A 15,271-nucleotide genomic window follows, 5' to 3' on the forward strand; every position below is an offset into this window, starting at 1 on the left:
GAGTAACCCCTGAGCATCGCTGGGTGTGACCCAAAAAGCAAAAATAAATAAATAAAAAACAAGCTCTCCTATGTAATCATAATCCATAAAACCTCACCTGTTTATATTTATGCAATGACCCAGACACCGTAGAAGTTGAATAAAAACTACAACCAAGTTGGCATCTTTACCTGTCCCATGCCTTCCTCCATAATTTTGGTAGTTAAATATTCGCTCCAGCACTGCATACAAAACTTATGTCCACATTCAAGGCCAGTGAAATACTGTAACAAAAATAAAACAAACACTTAACAACAACAACTAAACAAATACCTTGTATTACCAGAAAAATCCCTATAAGGTTATTTTAGGTCATGTTTTTCATGGTACCTATAATACCTATTTAATAATAGATGAGTTCACAGAATTAAATTCTAGGTGGTAAAATCTAGACGCGCATATGCAATGAACAGAAAACACCAATGAGAATGGGAAGTGAATCTACAGCATTAATAATTTTAGGAAAGGCACACATTATTATTATTAACTCTGTATAAATTTTATTTGTTTTGGGCCACATCCAGTTACGCTGAAGAGCTACTCCTGGCTCTGTACTCAGGGGATTGCTCCGTACCATATGCTATACCAGGGACTGAACCAGGGTCAGCTGCCTGCAGGGCCAACACCCTACCCACAGTATCATCTCTTCAGACCCTGTATTACATTGTAAATGTTATATACCAAGAAGCATATGATAGATGTGAATCTCTGAGCTCAATCCCAAGCATTATAAAAAATTCAAACAAAATAGGGGGTTAAAAGATAGTATAGGAGATAAGACGCTTGCCTTGCACATAGCCTACTCATTTGGTTCCAAGCACCTTACATGGCTCCCCAAGAACCACAAGGAGTCACTCTTGAGCAGAGAGCTTGCCTGAGCAGGAGTGTGATCCAAACTGCCCTCACCCCCACCATCCCCCAAAAGGAAGCGTTTGTTTTGCTTTGCAATTATGGGCTCCACCCAGCAGTACTCAGGGATTTCTCCTGGCTCTGCACTCTAGCATCATTCCTGGTGGAGCTTGGGCAACCATAAGGAGTGCCAACGTGCCAACAATTGAAGCCAACAGGGTGAGCGCAAGACAAATGCCTTTACCCATTGTACTGTCTCTCCAGTCAAAACAGCCTTAAAATCACAATGACATTTTAAAAGAATAGTACTGAACATTACTTGCATTGCAAGAAGCCAAACCTAGTTTGATCCCTGGCACTGCCAGGAGAAGTAATTATTGAGCAAGGACCAGGTGAAGCCCAACAAACACCCATCACCTCCTCCCACCCAAACCACAAGATGATTCCACCTACACCTACTTAAAAAAAAAAAAAATGGAAGCACCTAAAGATATAGTTACAAAGCTGTTCATGATTGAGTCGCAGTCATACAATGTTCCAACACCCATTCCTTCACCAGTGCTCATTTCCCACTACCAATGCACCCACATTTACTTTTTTTTTAATAAAAAGAACAAACGAAAGTGTTGGCAAGATGTGGGAGAAATTAAGATGCTCATACTATGCAGGTGAGAATGCAAACATGTAAAAACTTTGAAGATACTCTGGCATTTTTTCAAAAGATTAAATTAGGAACATACAATCCAGCAATCCCACTGCTTGGTACATACGCAAAAAATGAAAACACATTCACACAGAAACTGGTACAATCATGGTTCACAGCAACAAGTATCTGTAATTGCCAAAAATGGAAAGAAGTTAAAATGATCGACAGCTAGTAAGTGGATAAATGAAACATGTAATATCCACAAAATATTATTCAGCCACAAAATGGGAATACTGATACAAGTTATAACATGACTGAAAATTGAAAACATGTTAAGTAAAAGCAGAGAGTCATTAAAAACAACAGTGTCCAATTAGGAAGTTCATAATAGGCAACTTAAGGGTAAAGTTGTGATCAGTAGTTGCCGAGGGCTGGGAGTACAGGGAGGTATTGGAAACTGACCGTACAAGAGTACAGGGTTTCTTTTGGTTATAAATATCCTCTGCACAAAATGTGCTAACACCTACTAAACAGTATATTTAAAAAATTAATAGATATAGACATAGATGGGGGTGGAGAGATACTACAGCAAGTAAGGCGCCTAACTTCATATGCTTATCCTTCAACACCAGAAGTGATCCCTCAGCAAAGCTATGTGTGGCTCAAATCCAGCCCCCGATTATATACAGGTAAACTGTATGTATAGCATCATATTTACTATATGCTAGATACCTATATATAATTGAATAGCAGTAATAAAGCTATTATAAAAAACATGACACAGGGGCCTAGGAAATAGTATATGGGCTAGGATACATGCCCAGTTCAATTCCAGAAGCACAAGGCCTACAAAGCACAAAGCACTTTGCTGGGTGTAGCTCTGTAGGCCCTGAGCACAGCAGGTTCTGCAAGACCTCAGGCTTCCTCAGGAACTGAACTGCTGGCCCCACGGCTGAGTATCATGTGGAGTGGATACAAACTGAGAGGCACTAGATAGCCTGCTCCCCACACCGGCAAAGGTCACACAAAAGAGTGCAATTGTGTGGAATAAAAACCTAAAAAATAAAATACTTTGGAAACCCAAAGATTATTCAGATAATTAAGTAACAGCAACATTTTGGTAAAATTCTAGATTATATGATTTGAAATGTTATTTGAGAGATGGTTAAAGGAAGTAAACTTTGCTATGGGATATTACACAAGTTCTTCAGTACTGGAGAGTCTAGAGCTGTATTTCTCAGCCCTTTTCCAACTGTGACCTCCTGACTTTTATTTCCTTCCTTAAAGTGCCACTTCCCACCCACCACCCACCCCTGCCATTCTACTGGCTGGCCCCTAAGTTTTGTGTTGTGAACCTCCCTGATTTGCTCAATTTCTAATCGTGGCCCCACAAATAATTGCTAAAGAAACTTTAGTTTTTAAAAACTCAATTATTTTGATATTATGAGGACTATAAGCAGGTATGAACTTGGTGGTGCGGGAAGGAGAAAAAAAAAAAGTTATGTACTTGGAACAGCGGGACTCTTGGGCAGTCTCAGGCCAGGGCCGATACCAGCTCACACTCCACCAAGACTCGACCCAGGCGGCCACACTTTGGTGTGGCCGCTTTGCTGCTGATTGAACACGATCCGGAGGCCAGATAGACTACTTTTGGTCCCAGAAACTGCTTGCAGCCATGTCTCTAGATTGTGAACTAAGCCATTGTCCCATACTACCCCAGGAAGGGAAATTATGCAATTTCTAACATAAATGTCCCTGGACTTAATTACTAAAATACTAAAATACAGAAATCCTAAACCGCATGGCCATTACCGCGGCAGGGCAATTTCATATCTCTTCATTCTCAGCAATGGAAAACTAATTATCAAATGCTTCCTTGTCAGTAGGGCTTTTTTTTTGGGGGGGAGGGGAACTCCAACAACAATAGTGAGTTTTGTGTTGAAATATGGAATGTAATCAAGGTAAAGAGAAAATGAAGTGAAATTTATCAGTTATGCAGGTGGGGGTGGGGGGGTGGGGGTGGGAGGTACACTGGGGTATTTGATGGTGGAATATGGGCACTGGTGAAGGGACAGGTGTTTGAGCATTGTATAACTGAGACATAAGCCTGAGAACTTTGTAACTTTCCACATGGTGATTCAATAAAATAATTTTTTTAAAAACTCAATTATTTCCCCTACTTTAAAAAATATTTTACAGTATTATTAAATTATTTTAAGTTAGTAACAAAGTGGTGGGAAAAAAGCCATCCTCATTCTCATACCTTCCCTCTACTTCTTTTACTTAAAAGCAATCACTAGTTACATTACCTTCCGTATCTTTACAGAAAAGGTTATACACACAGGAACACACATACATAAAATGAAGAAAACACACTCTCTTCTACATACACTTTCAAAATTAAAATATTGTTTGATGGGGTACTAATATTAGTATAGTGGGCTCACCATTTTATTACAGTATGTTTGGAGCACCACAAGTCATTTATATAACCAACATGGATGGACATTTAGGCAGCCAAATTTCTTCCCTGTGCTGCTCCACTAACTGCACTGACGACATATGTGACTGACCCATACTGTGGTCCTATAGATGTCTCTAAAGACAAAATTGTACCAGTGGAATCATTAAGGCACCCAAATACAATCTGACACATCAGCAAGTTTCATCCACAGAGGCTATGGCAGTTTATATGGTAGTATAATGAGTCTACATGGTATGTGATCCAACCACTTATATTTACCAGTCTAATTGGTAGATGAACAAATTTTATCAGATTTGATTCTAATTCCTTTTACTATGAGTAAATTTTAATTATTTGAAAAAAGTTTTAGAGCTATATAGCTCTTTTTCTGTATACTATCTTCAAAAATTTTATTTAGGAAATAGAATGGCTCTAAGTTTCTTTTAGTGTTAGCTTTTATTGTTCTTAGTTATTGTTATGTAGCAGCTTTTTATTTAGATGCAACAAAATGTAATCATATAAATTTAAACTTCTGAGCCGGAGCGATAGTACAGCGGATAGGGCATTTGCCTTGCACACAGCCAACCCAAGTTCAATTGCAGGCATCCCATATGGTCCTTCAAGCACCGCCAGGAATAATTCCTGAGTGCAGAGCCAGGAGTAACCCCTGAGTATTGCTGGATGTAACCCAAAAAGCAAAATAATAATAATAAAATAAATAATAAAGCTTTAAAATCAATTAGTTTTGATATGGGACTATATAGGCATAGTTTTCATCTCATTTGGAAATCATGTTTAAAAGTAATTCTCCCTCAGTCATTCTTTCAACACAGATGTAATCAGAACTGTTCCAGACTCATCAATTAAATAACCCATTTGATGTGAAATGCATCCTCTTTAGATTATTTTTGATGGCAGAAATAGTAAAACAGGTTAAGATGCTTGTGTACCATGCAGCCAACTCAGGTTCAAACCAACTCAGGTTCAATGGCATCCCATATGGTCCCTGACTCCCTGCCAGGAGTGATTCCTGAGTATCACAAGGTGTGCTTCCCCCCACGGCCCCCAAAGAAACCCCAAAACAAGACGAGAAGCCTTATTCTTTTGGGATCAGAGTGATAGCACAGCAGGCAGGGTGTTTGCCTTGCACATAGCTAACACAGGTTTGAACCTCAGCATTCCACAAGGTTCCCCCAAACCCGCCAGGAGTTAATTCCTGAGTGCAGAGCCAGGAGTAACCCCTGAATATTACTGGGTGTAGCCTCCCCCAAACAAACAAAGTTAGGTTCTTTTCTGGTGGGATGAGGTAGGGACCGCAGTTATTGGTCAATGATGCAGGATGTACTCAGATATTGAACTAGGTTGGACATGTGCAAGACAAGGAAACCTCTCAATGAACTCCAGGGAACCTGAAATGTATCCTTCTTTATATACTAAATTCTCCTATTATCACCTTTTCTAAGAATGACCAGCTTCCACCTAGCCCAGCACCAATCTATTATTTTTAAAACATTTTTTAAATTTTTCTTTTAAAATATTCATTATCCGGGACCCTCTGCACCTAAAGACTTTGATTCCAGAGACCTAACACATTAGGGCATCCAGCGCAGCTTCTAATAGCAATGCACTGGGACTGCGAACTGGGCTGCAACTCTGTGCTGCCCGGGGGTGGATTTTTCCTCCCCACCCTGTCTTCCTGCACGGAAAACGGTGGCTGCGGTGGCACCCACATGGCAGGCGCCATCTTCTAAGAATCCTAACCCAGAGGCATTCGATTTTTACACGTGGGGCTCCTAGGGACTCATAGGAAGTGGGTGTAACCAGCACGCCCTCGGCCCAGATAAATTCGGAGCTGCCGAGAGTGAAGCGGACCCTCTGCACCTAAAGACTTAGATTCCAGAGACTTCTTACAGCAATGCACTGGGACTGTGAGCTGGGCTATACAATTTCTGGCAGAATTTTCCCTGGACTTTATACAGAAATCCAAAACCGCGAGGACGCTGCCGCGTCCGCGCAACTTAACATCTATAATTGTCAGCAATGTGAAACGGTTCCTTTTGAACAGGTCTGACTTGGGGGGGGGGAGAAACTCCAAATAATAACAGTAAGTTTTTGTTGAAATATTGAAGGTTATTAATGTAGCAGCCACCTCTCTGGACTGTGAACTAAGCAAAAGCCCCACGCCGGCCGAGAAGAGGAAATATCCCTCTTTCCAGGTTGTTTCCCATTTTCAGGGAGAAACGCGGCATGACATACACCATACTATGAGGTGCGGGAAGGGGGATGAGGGGAAAAAAAAAAAAGGAAAAGGAAAAAGAAGAAAAAAAAAAGAGTTATGTACTTGGAGCAGTGGGGCTACATATCTCTCCATTCCCAGCAATGGAAAACTAATTATCAAATGCTTCCTTGGTAGTAGGGCTGTCTTTCTTGGGTGGAAACTCCAACAACAATAGTGAGTTTTGTGTTGAAATATGGAATGTAATCAAGGTAAAGAGAAAATGAAGTGAAATTCATTAGTTATACAGTAGGGGGTGGGGGGCAGGGGCGGGGGGGTATACTGGGGTTTTTGGTGGTGGAATATGGGCACTGGTGAAGGGATGGGTGTTTGAATATTGTATAACTGAGACATAAACCTGAGAACTTTGTAACTTTCCACATGGTGATTTAATAAAAAGTTAAAAAATAGATAGATAAAAAGATTAAAAAAATAAATAAATAAAATAAAATATTCATTATCCTTTATTCATTAGTGTTTCAAGTTCCTTCTTAGAAATGTTATTTTTTACTTAAAAAATATAGTAGAGGGTAGGGCGCTTGCCTTGAATGGAGCCAACCCAGGTTTGATCCCTGGCATCCCATAAGGTCTCCAAAGCCAACCAGGAGCAATTCCTGAATGCAGAGTCAGGAGTAAACCCTAAGCACTGATGGGCAATGACCCCAACAAAAAAAACAAAGTTCTTTCAGAGATTTTTCACATTCTTGCCAAATTTATTCCTACTTCCCTTTGTTCTTTGTGTGCTGTGAACATGTGCACATTACTGGGATCAAGTCTGGCTCTCACACATAAAAAGCATGTACTGTACCACTAAGACACATCCCCACTCTGCTTCTGTTGCTCTGTGTGTGTGCTGGGGGAGCTGGGAGAAGAGGAAAGCCTGGGACACATCAGTGGTGCTCAGGAGTCATTCCTAACAGTACTCACATGTCATACTCAGGTCAAACTGGAGTTAGCCGCATGTAAGGGCAGTGCCAGTGCCTTACCTCCTGAAATATCTCTTCAACCCTTTGTGGCTTTTTGTTGGTGCTATTGTCTGTTTTCTATAGATAGGAGTTCTGCATTCAATCCCTGGAACCACATGGTCCCCATAGCATTACTGCAAGCAACAGGTTATACTTCTATAGCGGGGGGCCAAAGAGAGTGCAGTGGGCCGAGTGTGTACTTCACAGGCCCCAGGCCAGGGCCCAATCTCTAACACCGAACCATTCTCAGAGCACGGCTGAGAACAGAGAAGCAAAATATGCTACTATTAAGATAGCCAATGATTTTAACCTAATTCATAGAACAGGTGAAGATAGACATTAGGAAAATCAATGCTCGTGTTTATTAAAAGAAAAAAAAAAAGGCAGGGGGAGGCCAGAGTGACATCACTACACATGGGGCCGAACCAGGTTCAACCCCAGGCACCCCATTTGGTTCCTGAGCACTGCCAGAAGTGGTCCCTAAGTGAAAAGTTAGGAGTAAGCCCTAAACACCTCCAGATGTGGGAAAAAGGAAGAACGTAGGGAGGGAGAGGGACGGACAGGCAAGGGTGAGCTAGGAAACAAAGATATCCCCACTATTCCCCACCAGTGAAGGACAACTGGGCTAACTTGTTGCCAGACCACCAGATGATTTTCAAGGCTATAATGAGAAGGGCATTCTATAAAGAAAAAATTATATTGGGACCAAAGAGATAGTATAGGGGTTAAGGCACTTGCCTTGCACTCAGCTAACCCTAAGTTAGATCTTGGTATTGCAAGGTTTCATGCTGTCCACAAAATCTCTAATTTAAAAAGTAATGAAAAAATAATCAGGGAAGTAATTCCCTTACCAAATGGACTGAGCTAAAAATTAAAGAGGAAGAGAGGTGAAAAGTCCTCCCAATTTGGGGGGTGGAGGGAGGGAGAACAGACTACCCTCACTATCTTCAATGTATTTTTTTTTCTTATATCAATTACTTCATAAAAAATACAATAGCCCAAGGGTAAAAAGTATAGGTAGAAGGGCTGGAGTGATAGCACAGTCGGTAGGGTGTTTGCCTTGCACGGGTTTGACTCCAAGCATCCCACATGGTCCCTCAAGCACCACCAGGAGTAATTTCTGAGTGCATGAGCAAAAGTAAACCCTGTGCATCGCCGGGTATGACCCAAAAACCAAAATAAATAAATAAATATATATGTATATACATATATATATATATGTATGTATATATATATGTAGAACAAAAAGGGGATGGAGAACATAAGAAGTCTCAGCAAACTCCTTTTTCTAAAGTTATTTAACTAAGTTAAAAGCCCATTTTTGTGTGGCACCACATAAAGCTTAGAGGCTTTTGAGAAGAAAAGTGCATAATGAAAGCAAGTATAGGGCCAAGCATGCATTTTAGAGTCAAGTTCTTGCCTTGCATTATGTGAGGCCTTGGTTCAACTCTTGGCACCAAAACAAGGACAAGTGTTTGAAGAGAAAAAGGAAAACTGAAATGCAGGATTTTCACAGTACAAGAAACCAGTCATTCAATTAATAAAGCTTCAATGAAAAACTGCTTTACTTCTAAAACGGAATACATGGAAATTAAGCTGTTATGAAAAAAGTCCTAGTTTTTTCATAAGTATATATTTCATGTCTGGAGCAATAGATAGCACAGGAGGTAAGGTGTTTGCCTTGCACGTGGCTGACCCAGGTTCGATTCCTCCATCCCTCTTGGAAAGCCCGGCAAGCTACTGAGAGTATCCCGCCCGCACAGCAGAGCCTGGCAAGCTACCCATGGCATATTCGATATGCCAAAAACAGTAACAACAAGTCTCACAATGGAGGCGTTACTGGTGCCCGCTCAAGCAAATCGATGAACAATGGGATGACAGCGCTATATATTTCATAACACCCACTATAGTTTCCATAACTCTTCAAATTCACTTTCCAACCCATGTTGCTGTTTGTTTTCTGTGCTCTTACTGAAAATCCAAATTTCCTAACTTGTTTTATACTGCCTTCCACTTCGTTTCCAACCTTCAAGTTAATCCCCCTTCAGTGCAAGCAGTTTTTTCTCACCTTACCACCTTCTTAAAGTAACTTTCCAAGGTCATTACATTTCTCATTGTTAATTCCAAGTTCACTTTTCAGTTATTTTCTCTGACACTTTTTTAACACTAACCATTCTAGTTTTTTCTGGATCACTTAGCCAACGTCTGTAGAAGCCCTCCCAGATCCCAAGTGGATTTAGATGTCTAACATGTCTCCATAGCATCAAAATTAGTTTCATTCTTTCTGAATATATCACTTTATGTGTCTGAATATATCACTTTATGTGTCTGCCAGGTAGCTTACAAATTACATGAGGCAGGCATTTTATCTTTATTATTATGGGGTTGAGGTTGGGGGTATCCCAAGCAGTGCTCAGGGGGAGCTGGGGCTGGAGTTACTAGGTTCTCCTTGGTGGTGTGTGAAGGCCCATGAAACACAGGGACTCAAACCTGGGGCCTTCACAAGACAGTCTTTGAATATCCCCAGTCCCAGGCATTATGCTTTTTCCATTTTCTACTGTTTCTAATACTTAGGACAGTACCTGCTGTGTTGAATAAACAATGCATTATTCATTATCAGTTAGAACTGCAAGCAAACTTTACACTGAAAATCTCATGATTTTCAATTCTAATTTGTTAACTGTTACACTATACCAAGGTCACTGAGAAAGTTATGGATTTGCAAACACCTTTCAGTATCCAAATTTTATTTAAGATTTAAATTATGGAGGGACTGAAAGAGCAGTGGAAGACCAAAGAAAAGAAAAACTGTATGACCTACAACACATTATTTAAATTCCAGTGATATTCTACAGGAATATTTATAAATTAATATAAAATGAAGGCCAAGTTGCAAAGAATATATTATGGATAAAAATGGCCAAGAACATGAGGCCATAGAGATAACAGAGCAGGGCACTTGCCAACCTGAGTTCAATCCCCAATATCATAAATGGTCCCCCCACTGCCTAAAGTGATCCCTGAGTACACAGTCCTGAGCACCACTGCGGTGGCTCTAAAACAAAGCAAAACAAAAAGGCTAAAACATGCATTTAACTTCATATTAATAGTCATATTGATTTCTCATTAGTCTTGAAAATCAAACAAAAAAAACTCTTAAGCTGGAAGAAAATTTAAAATAACTCTCTCCCTCTCTCTCCCCCCGCCGCCCCCAATGGATTTAGATATCTGTGTGTGTGTGTGGGGGGGGGGAACCGGGGCTTGCTAGGGATCAAATTGAAAGCTTTACATATGCAACATAAGTGCTCTACTACTGGGTCATATACCCAGCCCTTTTTTAATTGTCTATTCAACTCATTTGAAAGATAAAACAACTGAGGCCTATCTAAAATTAATCTACTGCCCAAAGTCAAATAGCTTTTTTTTTCAATTTTTGGGTCACACCCGGCGATGCACAGGGATTACTCCTGGCTCATGCACTCAGAATAGTCCGAGCAGTCCTCGGTGGACCATATGGAATGCTGGGAATCAAACCCTGGTCAGCCTTGTGCAAGGCGAATGCCCTAAACGCTGTGCTATCACTCCAACCCTCAAGTAGCTATTAAGAGATATAAGCAAAACTTGAGAAATTGAAAAATTAAATTCAGAATATTATCTAAATTATTTTTATTTAAATTTTTTTTTCTAAGTGGACTTACTAAACTTTTTCTTAACCCTTTTTGCTAAACTCTTGTACATGTGAAACTAGTTTTCTTCAAATCGGTCTCTTTAGAGAAATATATGAAACTCAGTCAGATATATTTTTCTGCAGTACTTCAGTGCATTAAAGTACTACAATTCATTATATAGTTATTGAAGATTTTATACCAATTTTTTTGGGAAAAAGTGGATTGAGGCCATTACTGAAGTCTTTTATTTTTTGTAATGTGCTGCTAATACTTAAAAACAGATAAGACAATTATGAGGTGATGATGTGTGGTGAAATATACAATAATTCTCTGATAAAACCTAGTCATTATTAAAAAGTGCTAATAAGGCAAATACTAAAAATAAAATAGCTATAATTACCATAGGATTAAGTTATTGCTGAGGTATCTTGAAACATGTTAAAAGGTGAATTCCAAGTAATTAGAAACGTTTATCTACCGAAAACAATTTTAACATGGTTCCTAATAGTTTTTTAAAAAACATTATCCTTAAACCTAAACTGTTTTTACTACAAGTTAATAATCTAAATTGAACAGGTTTTAAAATTAAGGATACCTTTACTTCAAAGAAACATCAACTACTTTGGTCTTAGTATCTGTCCAAATGTCATTATTGTATTTAAGCATGTTAGAACAGATCCATACAAGTGCAACTTTTTTTTATGAAATCTGGAAAACTCCCCAAAGTAACTATAAAAGACATTCATATTTTGGAGATTTAAATAACTTGAATTTAAAATTATTTTAATTAGAATAAAAATAATTCTACACAATGCAGTCTACCTACTGAATAATATCTGCTGATGGTAAAGAAATTTTAAAAGATTTGGGTGTATAATCACAAGCTGCTTAAAAAAATAAATACAAATAAAAAGTAAAAACCAAAGGGGAGTGTCAGGGAGAACAAACTCTTATTATTTCTCTTCCTTTGTTTATCCTTAACATACTGATATGTTGCTGCTTTCTCAGACACCCAGATCTTCCATTGTCTAATAATAAAAATTTATTTAACCCCCCAAGAGTCAGTGCTAGCCTGCTAACTACCAGATACTCACCGAGTTAGGGTAGTTCAAGTAGCAGATCTGACAAGGCATATCCTGTGCTGATGACCTTGTATTCATCTGGCGTGTTCGAGACTTTTTACTTGGATTAATTACATGACACTCAGCAAAGAGCTTCTCCAGGTTTCCATCAAAGTACCTGCATCATTTAAACAGAAAGGATGAGAGCCAGCAAAATCACACTATGAGAGCTCTCCAAAATCTGATTTTCTATAGGGGAAAGTAATGAATTTTAAAAGCATACCAAGTTCATAACCTGTTTTTTGGTTAGAGGAAAGAAATTGCATGGCTACAAATTATAGTACTCAGCGGTTTAGATACATGAAAGTTGGTATTAAGTTTCTGTGCTATTTTGATTTTTTTAAATATTTTTATTCATAAAGTAAGCTATTATTTTTATAGTCTTATAATAACTACAATTTAAAGCTGAAAGTTTTGCTATCTCTAATACATAATGAAGAGTAATGGTGCTTTTATTTCCATTTTACTGTCTTTCTTTTTTCTTTTTAATTGAATCACTGTGAGATAGTAACAAGCTTTCGTGTTTGGGTTACAATCATATCACACAATGATCAGACACCTATACCTCCACCAGTGCACATTCCCCACTACCAATATCCCCAGTATACCTCCCCTTTCTCACCCTCCCCCTGCCTCTATGGCAGACAATATTCCCCATACTCTCTCTCTACTTTTGGGCATTATGGCTTGCAACACAGACACTGAGAGGTCATCATGTTTGGTCCATTATCTACTTTCGGCACACATCTCCCATCCCGACTGATTCCTCCAGCCATCATTTTCTCTGTACTATTCCAATTTTAGTATATGTGCTGCCAAGGCGAGCACAAATCTTGTAATATTCTTAAAAGAACCTACAATTAAATGTATCCAGTAAAAAGATTGATCAGAAGTTGGTCAATTACTATTGTTGTTGTTATTTATGGAGTCACAGCAAGCAATGCTTGGGGATTACACCTGGCTCTGCACTCAGGGAAAAATATGGGGTGCTGTAGATTAAACATAGGTTGCTGTGTGCAAGGCAAGCACCTAATCTGCAATATTATCTCTCCAGCCCCTACCAATTACTTTTCACCCCCTTGGTTTGGGGTTCACACCTCACTGTATTCAGAGATCATATGTGGGGTTGGAGACTCTCCAAAGAACTATGCTGCAAAGCTGAATTTTCAACCTGGACTGGAGCGATGATAATACAGTGGGGGAGGGCACTTTCCTTGCATGCAGCAGACCTGGGTTTTATCCCTGGCATCCCATATGGTTCCCTGAGCACCGGCGGGAGTAATTCCTGAGTGCAAAATCAGGAGTAGCCCCCGAGTATCGCCAGGTGTGACCCAAAAAATTAACCCCTTCCCACCAAAAAAATATAAAAGACCTTCTTAAAGAGATGCTTAAATTTTTAAAAAAATTATACTCGAAGAGATTTCCCAAAAAAACTGTACTGAAGGACTATCAGGCTCTGTGTCAAAGCACTTACTTTTGAGCAGTATACAGAAAATCACTAAAATCACTAAAATGAGTGTAAGAAACAGCTCTAAGACCATCTGTTTAATAAATATTTTTTCATAGTACACTTTAACAATCAAATTATCAACCAAAATGCCAACATACTGTAAAAGGCACTTTTTATATAAAGTAATCCCTAATGATTCAAAAATCAAAATACTAAACATACAAATGCTTTCCTAAAAATTTCATCTGAGAACCAAAGTTTATCTGAAAGGCAAACATGATATGAAGCCAAAACACAATATGACTAGATTAAAAAAAAGTTAAGCACCATTTTTCTATAGTTTTTCGAGTGTAAAGATTGAATCCAGGATAGTAAACATGCAAGGCAAGTCTTCTACTGCATCCTTGACCATAACCTGTCTTCATTTACAAAAAAAAAAACAAAAGGGAGAAGGGAGGGCAGAGCGATAGTGCAGGAGTAAAGGCAATGTGCCCCTGCACAGGGTGAGTCTCAGATCAATCCCTGGCCTACATATGGTCCCCAAGCACTGGCAGGTTTGATCCCAGCACACCTCTGGGTGCGAGCTCTGGAGGCCCAAGAGCACTCAGAAGTAGCCCTGCTGGGACCACATCCAAGGTCCCAACACTGAGCAGCTGCCTTGATGGCTATGTCCAGGAATGCCCAACCTTCCCATCCCCACCACTGCCCCCCTCCCACGCCAAAGCATGGGAATTTTTGTGTAAGCCTTAAAATTAGTTCTAAATAATATATCTCATGTATTTTTTTTGGGGGGGGGGGGTAAACCTGGCAATGCACTGGGGTTGCTCCTGGCTCTACACTTAGGAATTACTCCTGGCAGTGCTCGGGGGACCATATGGGATGCTGGTAATCGAACCCAGGTTGGCCATGTGCAAGGTAAACACCCTCCGTGCTGTGCTATCACTCCCACCCCAATGTATCTCATGTATTTTAAAACAAATTTTAATGGTCATTTCTTTTTGAGATTTTTAAGATTTTTCTAAGATGGAGCATGTGGCTCAAGTGAAGGAGCACATGGCGTGCATGTACAGGATTCTGTAATTTGAACACTGGCTCTAGATGGCATCTCACCCCAGCACAAGTAGGAGAGACCCCAGACTCTTCCCAGCACAAGCAGTGTGACCCCATCACAATTAAGACTTCCCACCTGTCAAGTGGACCCGGAGTCTATTTTTGTTGTTTGTTTGTTTCCCTCAGTTTTTGGGTCACATGCTGCAGTGTTCAGGGTTTACTCCTGGCTCTAAGCTGGAAATCACTCCTGGTGGGGCTCAGGTGACGATAGGGAGTGCTGGGGATTGAATCTGGGTGGCCACGTGCAAAGCAAGCGTCTTACTTCCTGTACTATCACTCTGGTCCCTGTAAATTTACACATTTATCCCTACTCCCTCCCCATCAGGAAGAAGCTCCACAACAGAAAGTTTTTAAAAATTTTAAGATCATTATCCTCCCTCCAATAAGAACTAGTATTACTTTTTTTTTTTTTTTTTTTGCTTTTTTGGGTCACACCTGACTATGCACAGGGGTACTCCTGGCTCTGCACTCAGGAATTACTCCTGGCAGTGCCCAGGGGACCATATGGGATGCTGGGATATGAACCCGGGTCCGCCGCGTGCAAGGCAAACGCCCTACCCGCTGTGCTATCGCTCCAGCCCCTCATCTCCATTTTCTAATGTATGACAACCAATCTAAAAAGTATTTCCTTTCTACATCTTATCCACATCACTAGTGTGATCCCCAAGCCCTTTCTCTTCAACT

At 39.9% G+C, this 15,271-nt stretch overlaps 1 protein-coding gene across 1 annotated transcript in view; it reads right to left on the reverse strand.

The window, feature by feature from the left end:
* Positions 1 to 15,271, reverse strand: part of ARIH1 (ariadne RBR E3 ubiquitin protein ligase 1) — a 74,377-nt gene that overhangs the window by 29,175 nt on the left and 29,931 nt on the right. The window contains exons 3-4 of the mRNA XM_055133913.1: positions 12,001 to 12,145; positions 171 to 263 (exon numbers count right to left, since the gene is read on the reverse strand). Coding sequence (XP_054989888.1) covers positions 171 to 263; positions 12,001 to 12,145 — 238 coding nt within the window. The remainder of the gene's footprint in view (positions 1 to 170; positions 264 to 12,000; positions 12,146 to 15,271) is intronic.

Source organism: Sorex araneus, chromosome 3 (genome assembly GCF_027595985.1).
Source record: "Sorex araneus isolate mSorAra2 chromosome 3, mSorAra2.pri, whole genome shotgun sequence".
NCBI classification, from domain to species: domain Eukaryota; kingdom Metazoa; phylum Chordata; class Mammalia; order Eulipotyphla; family Soricidae; genus Sorex; species Sorex araneus.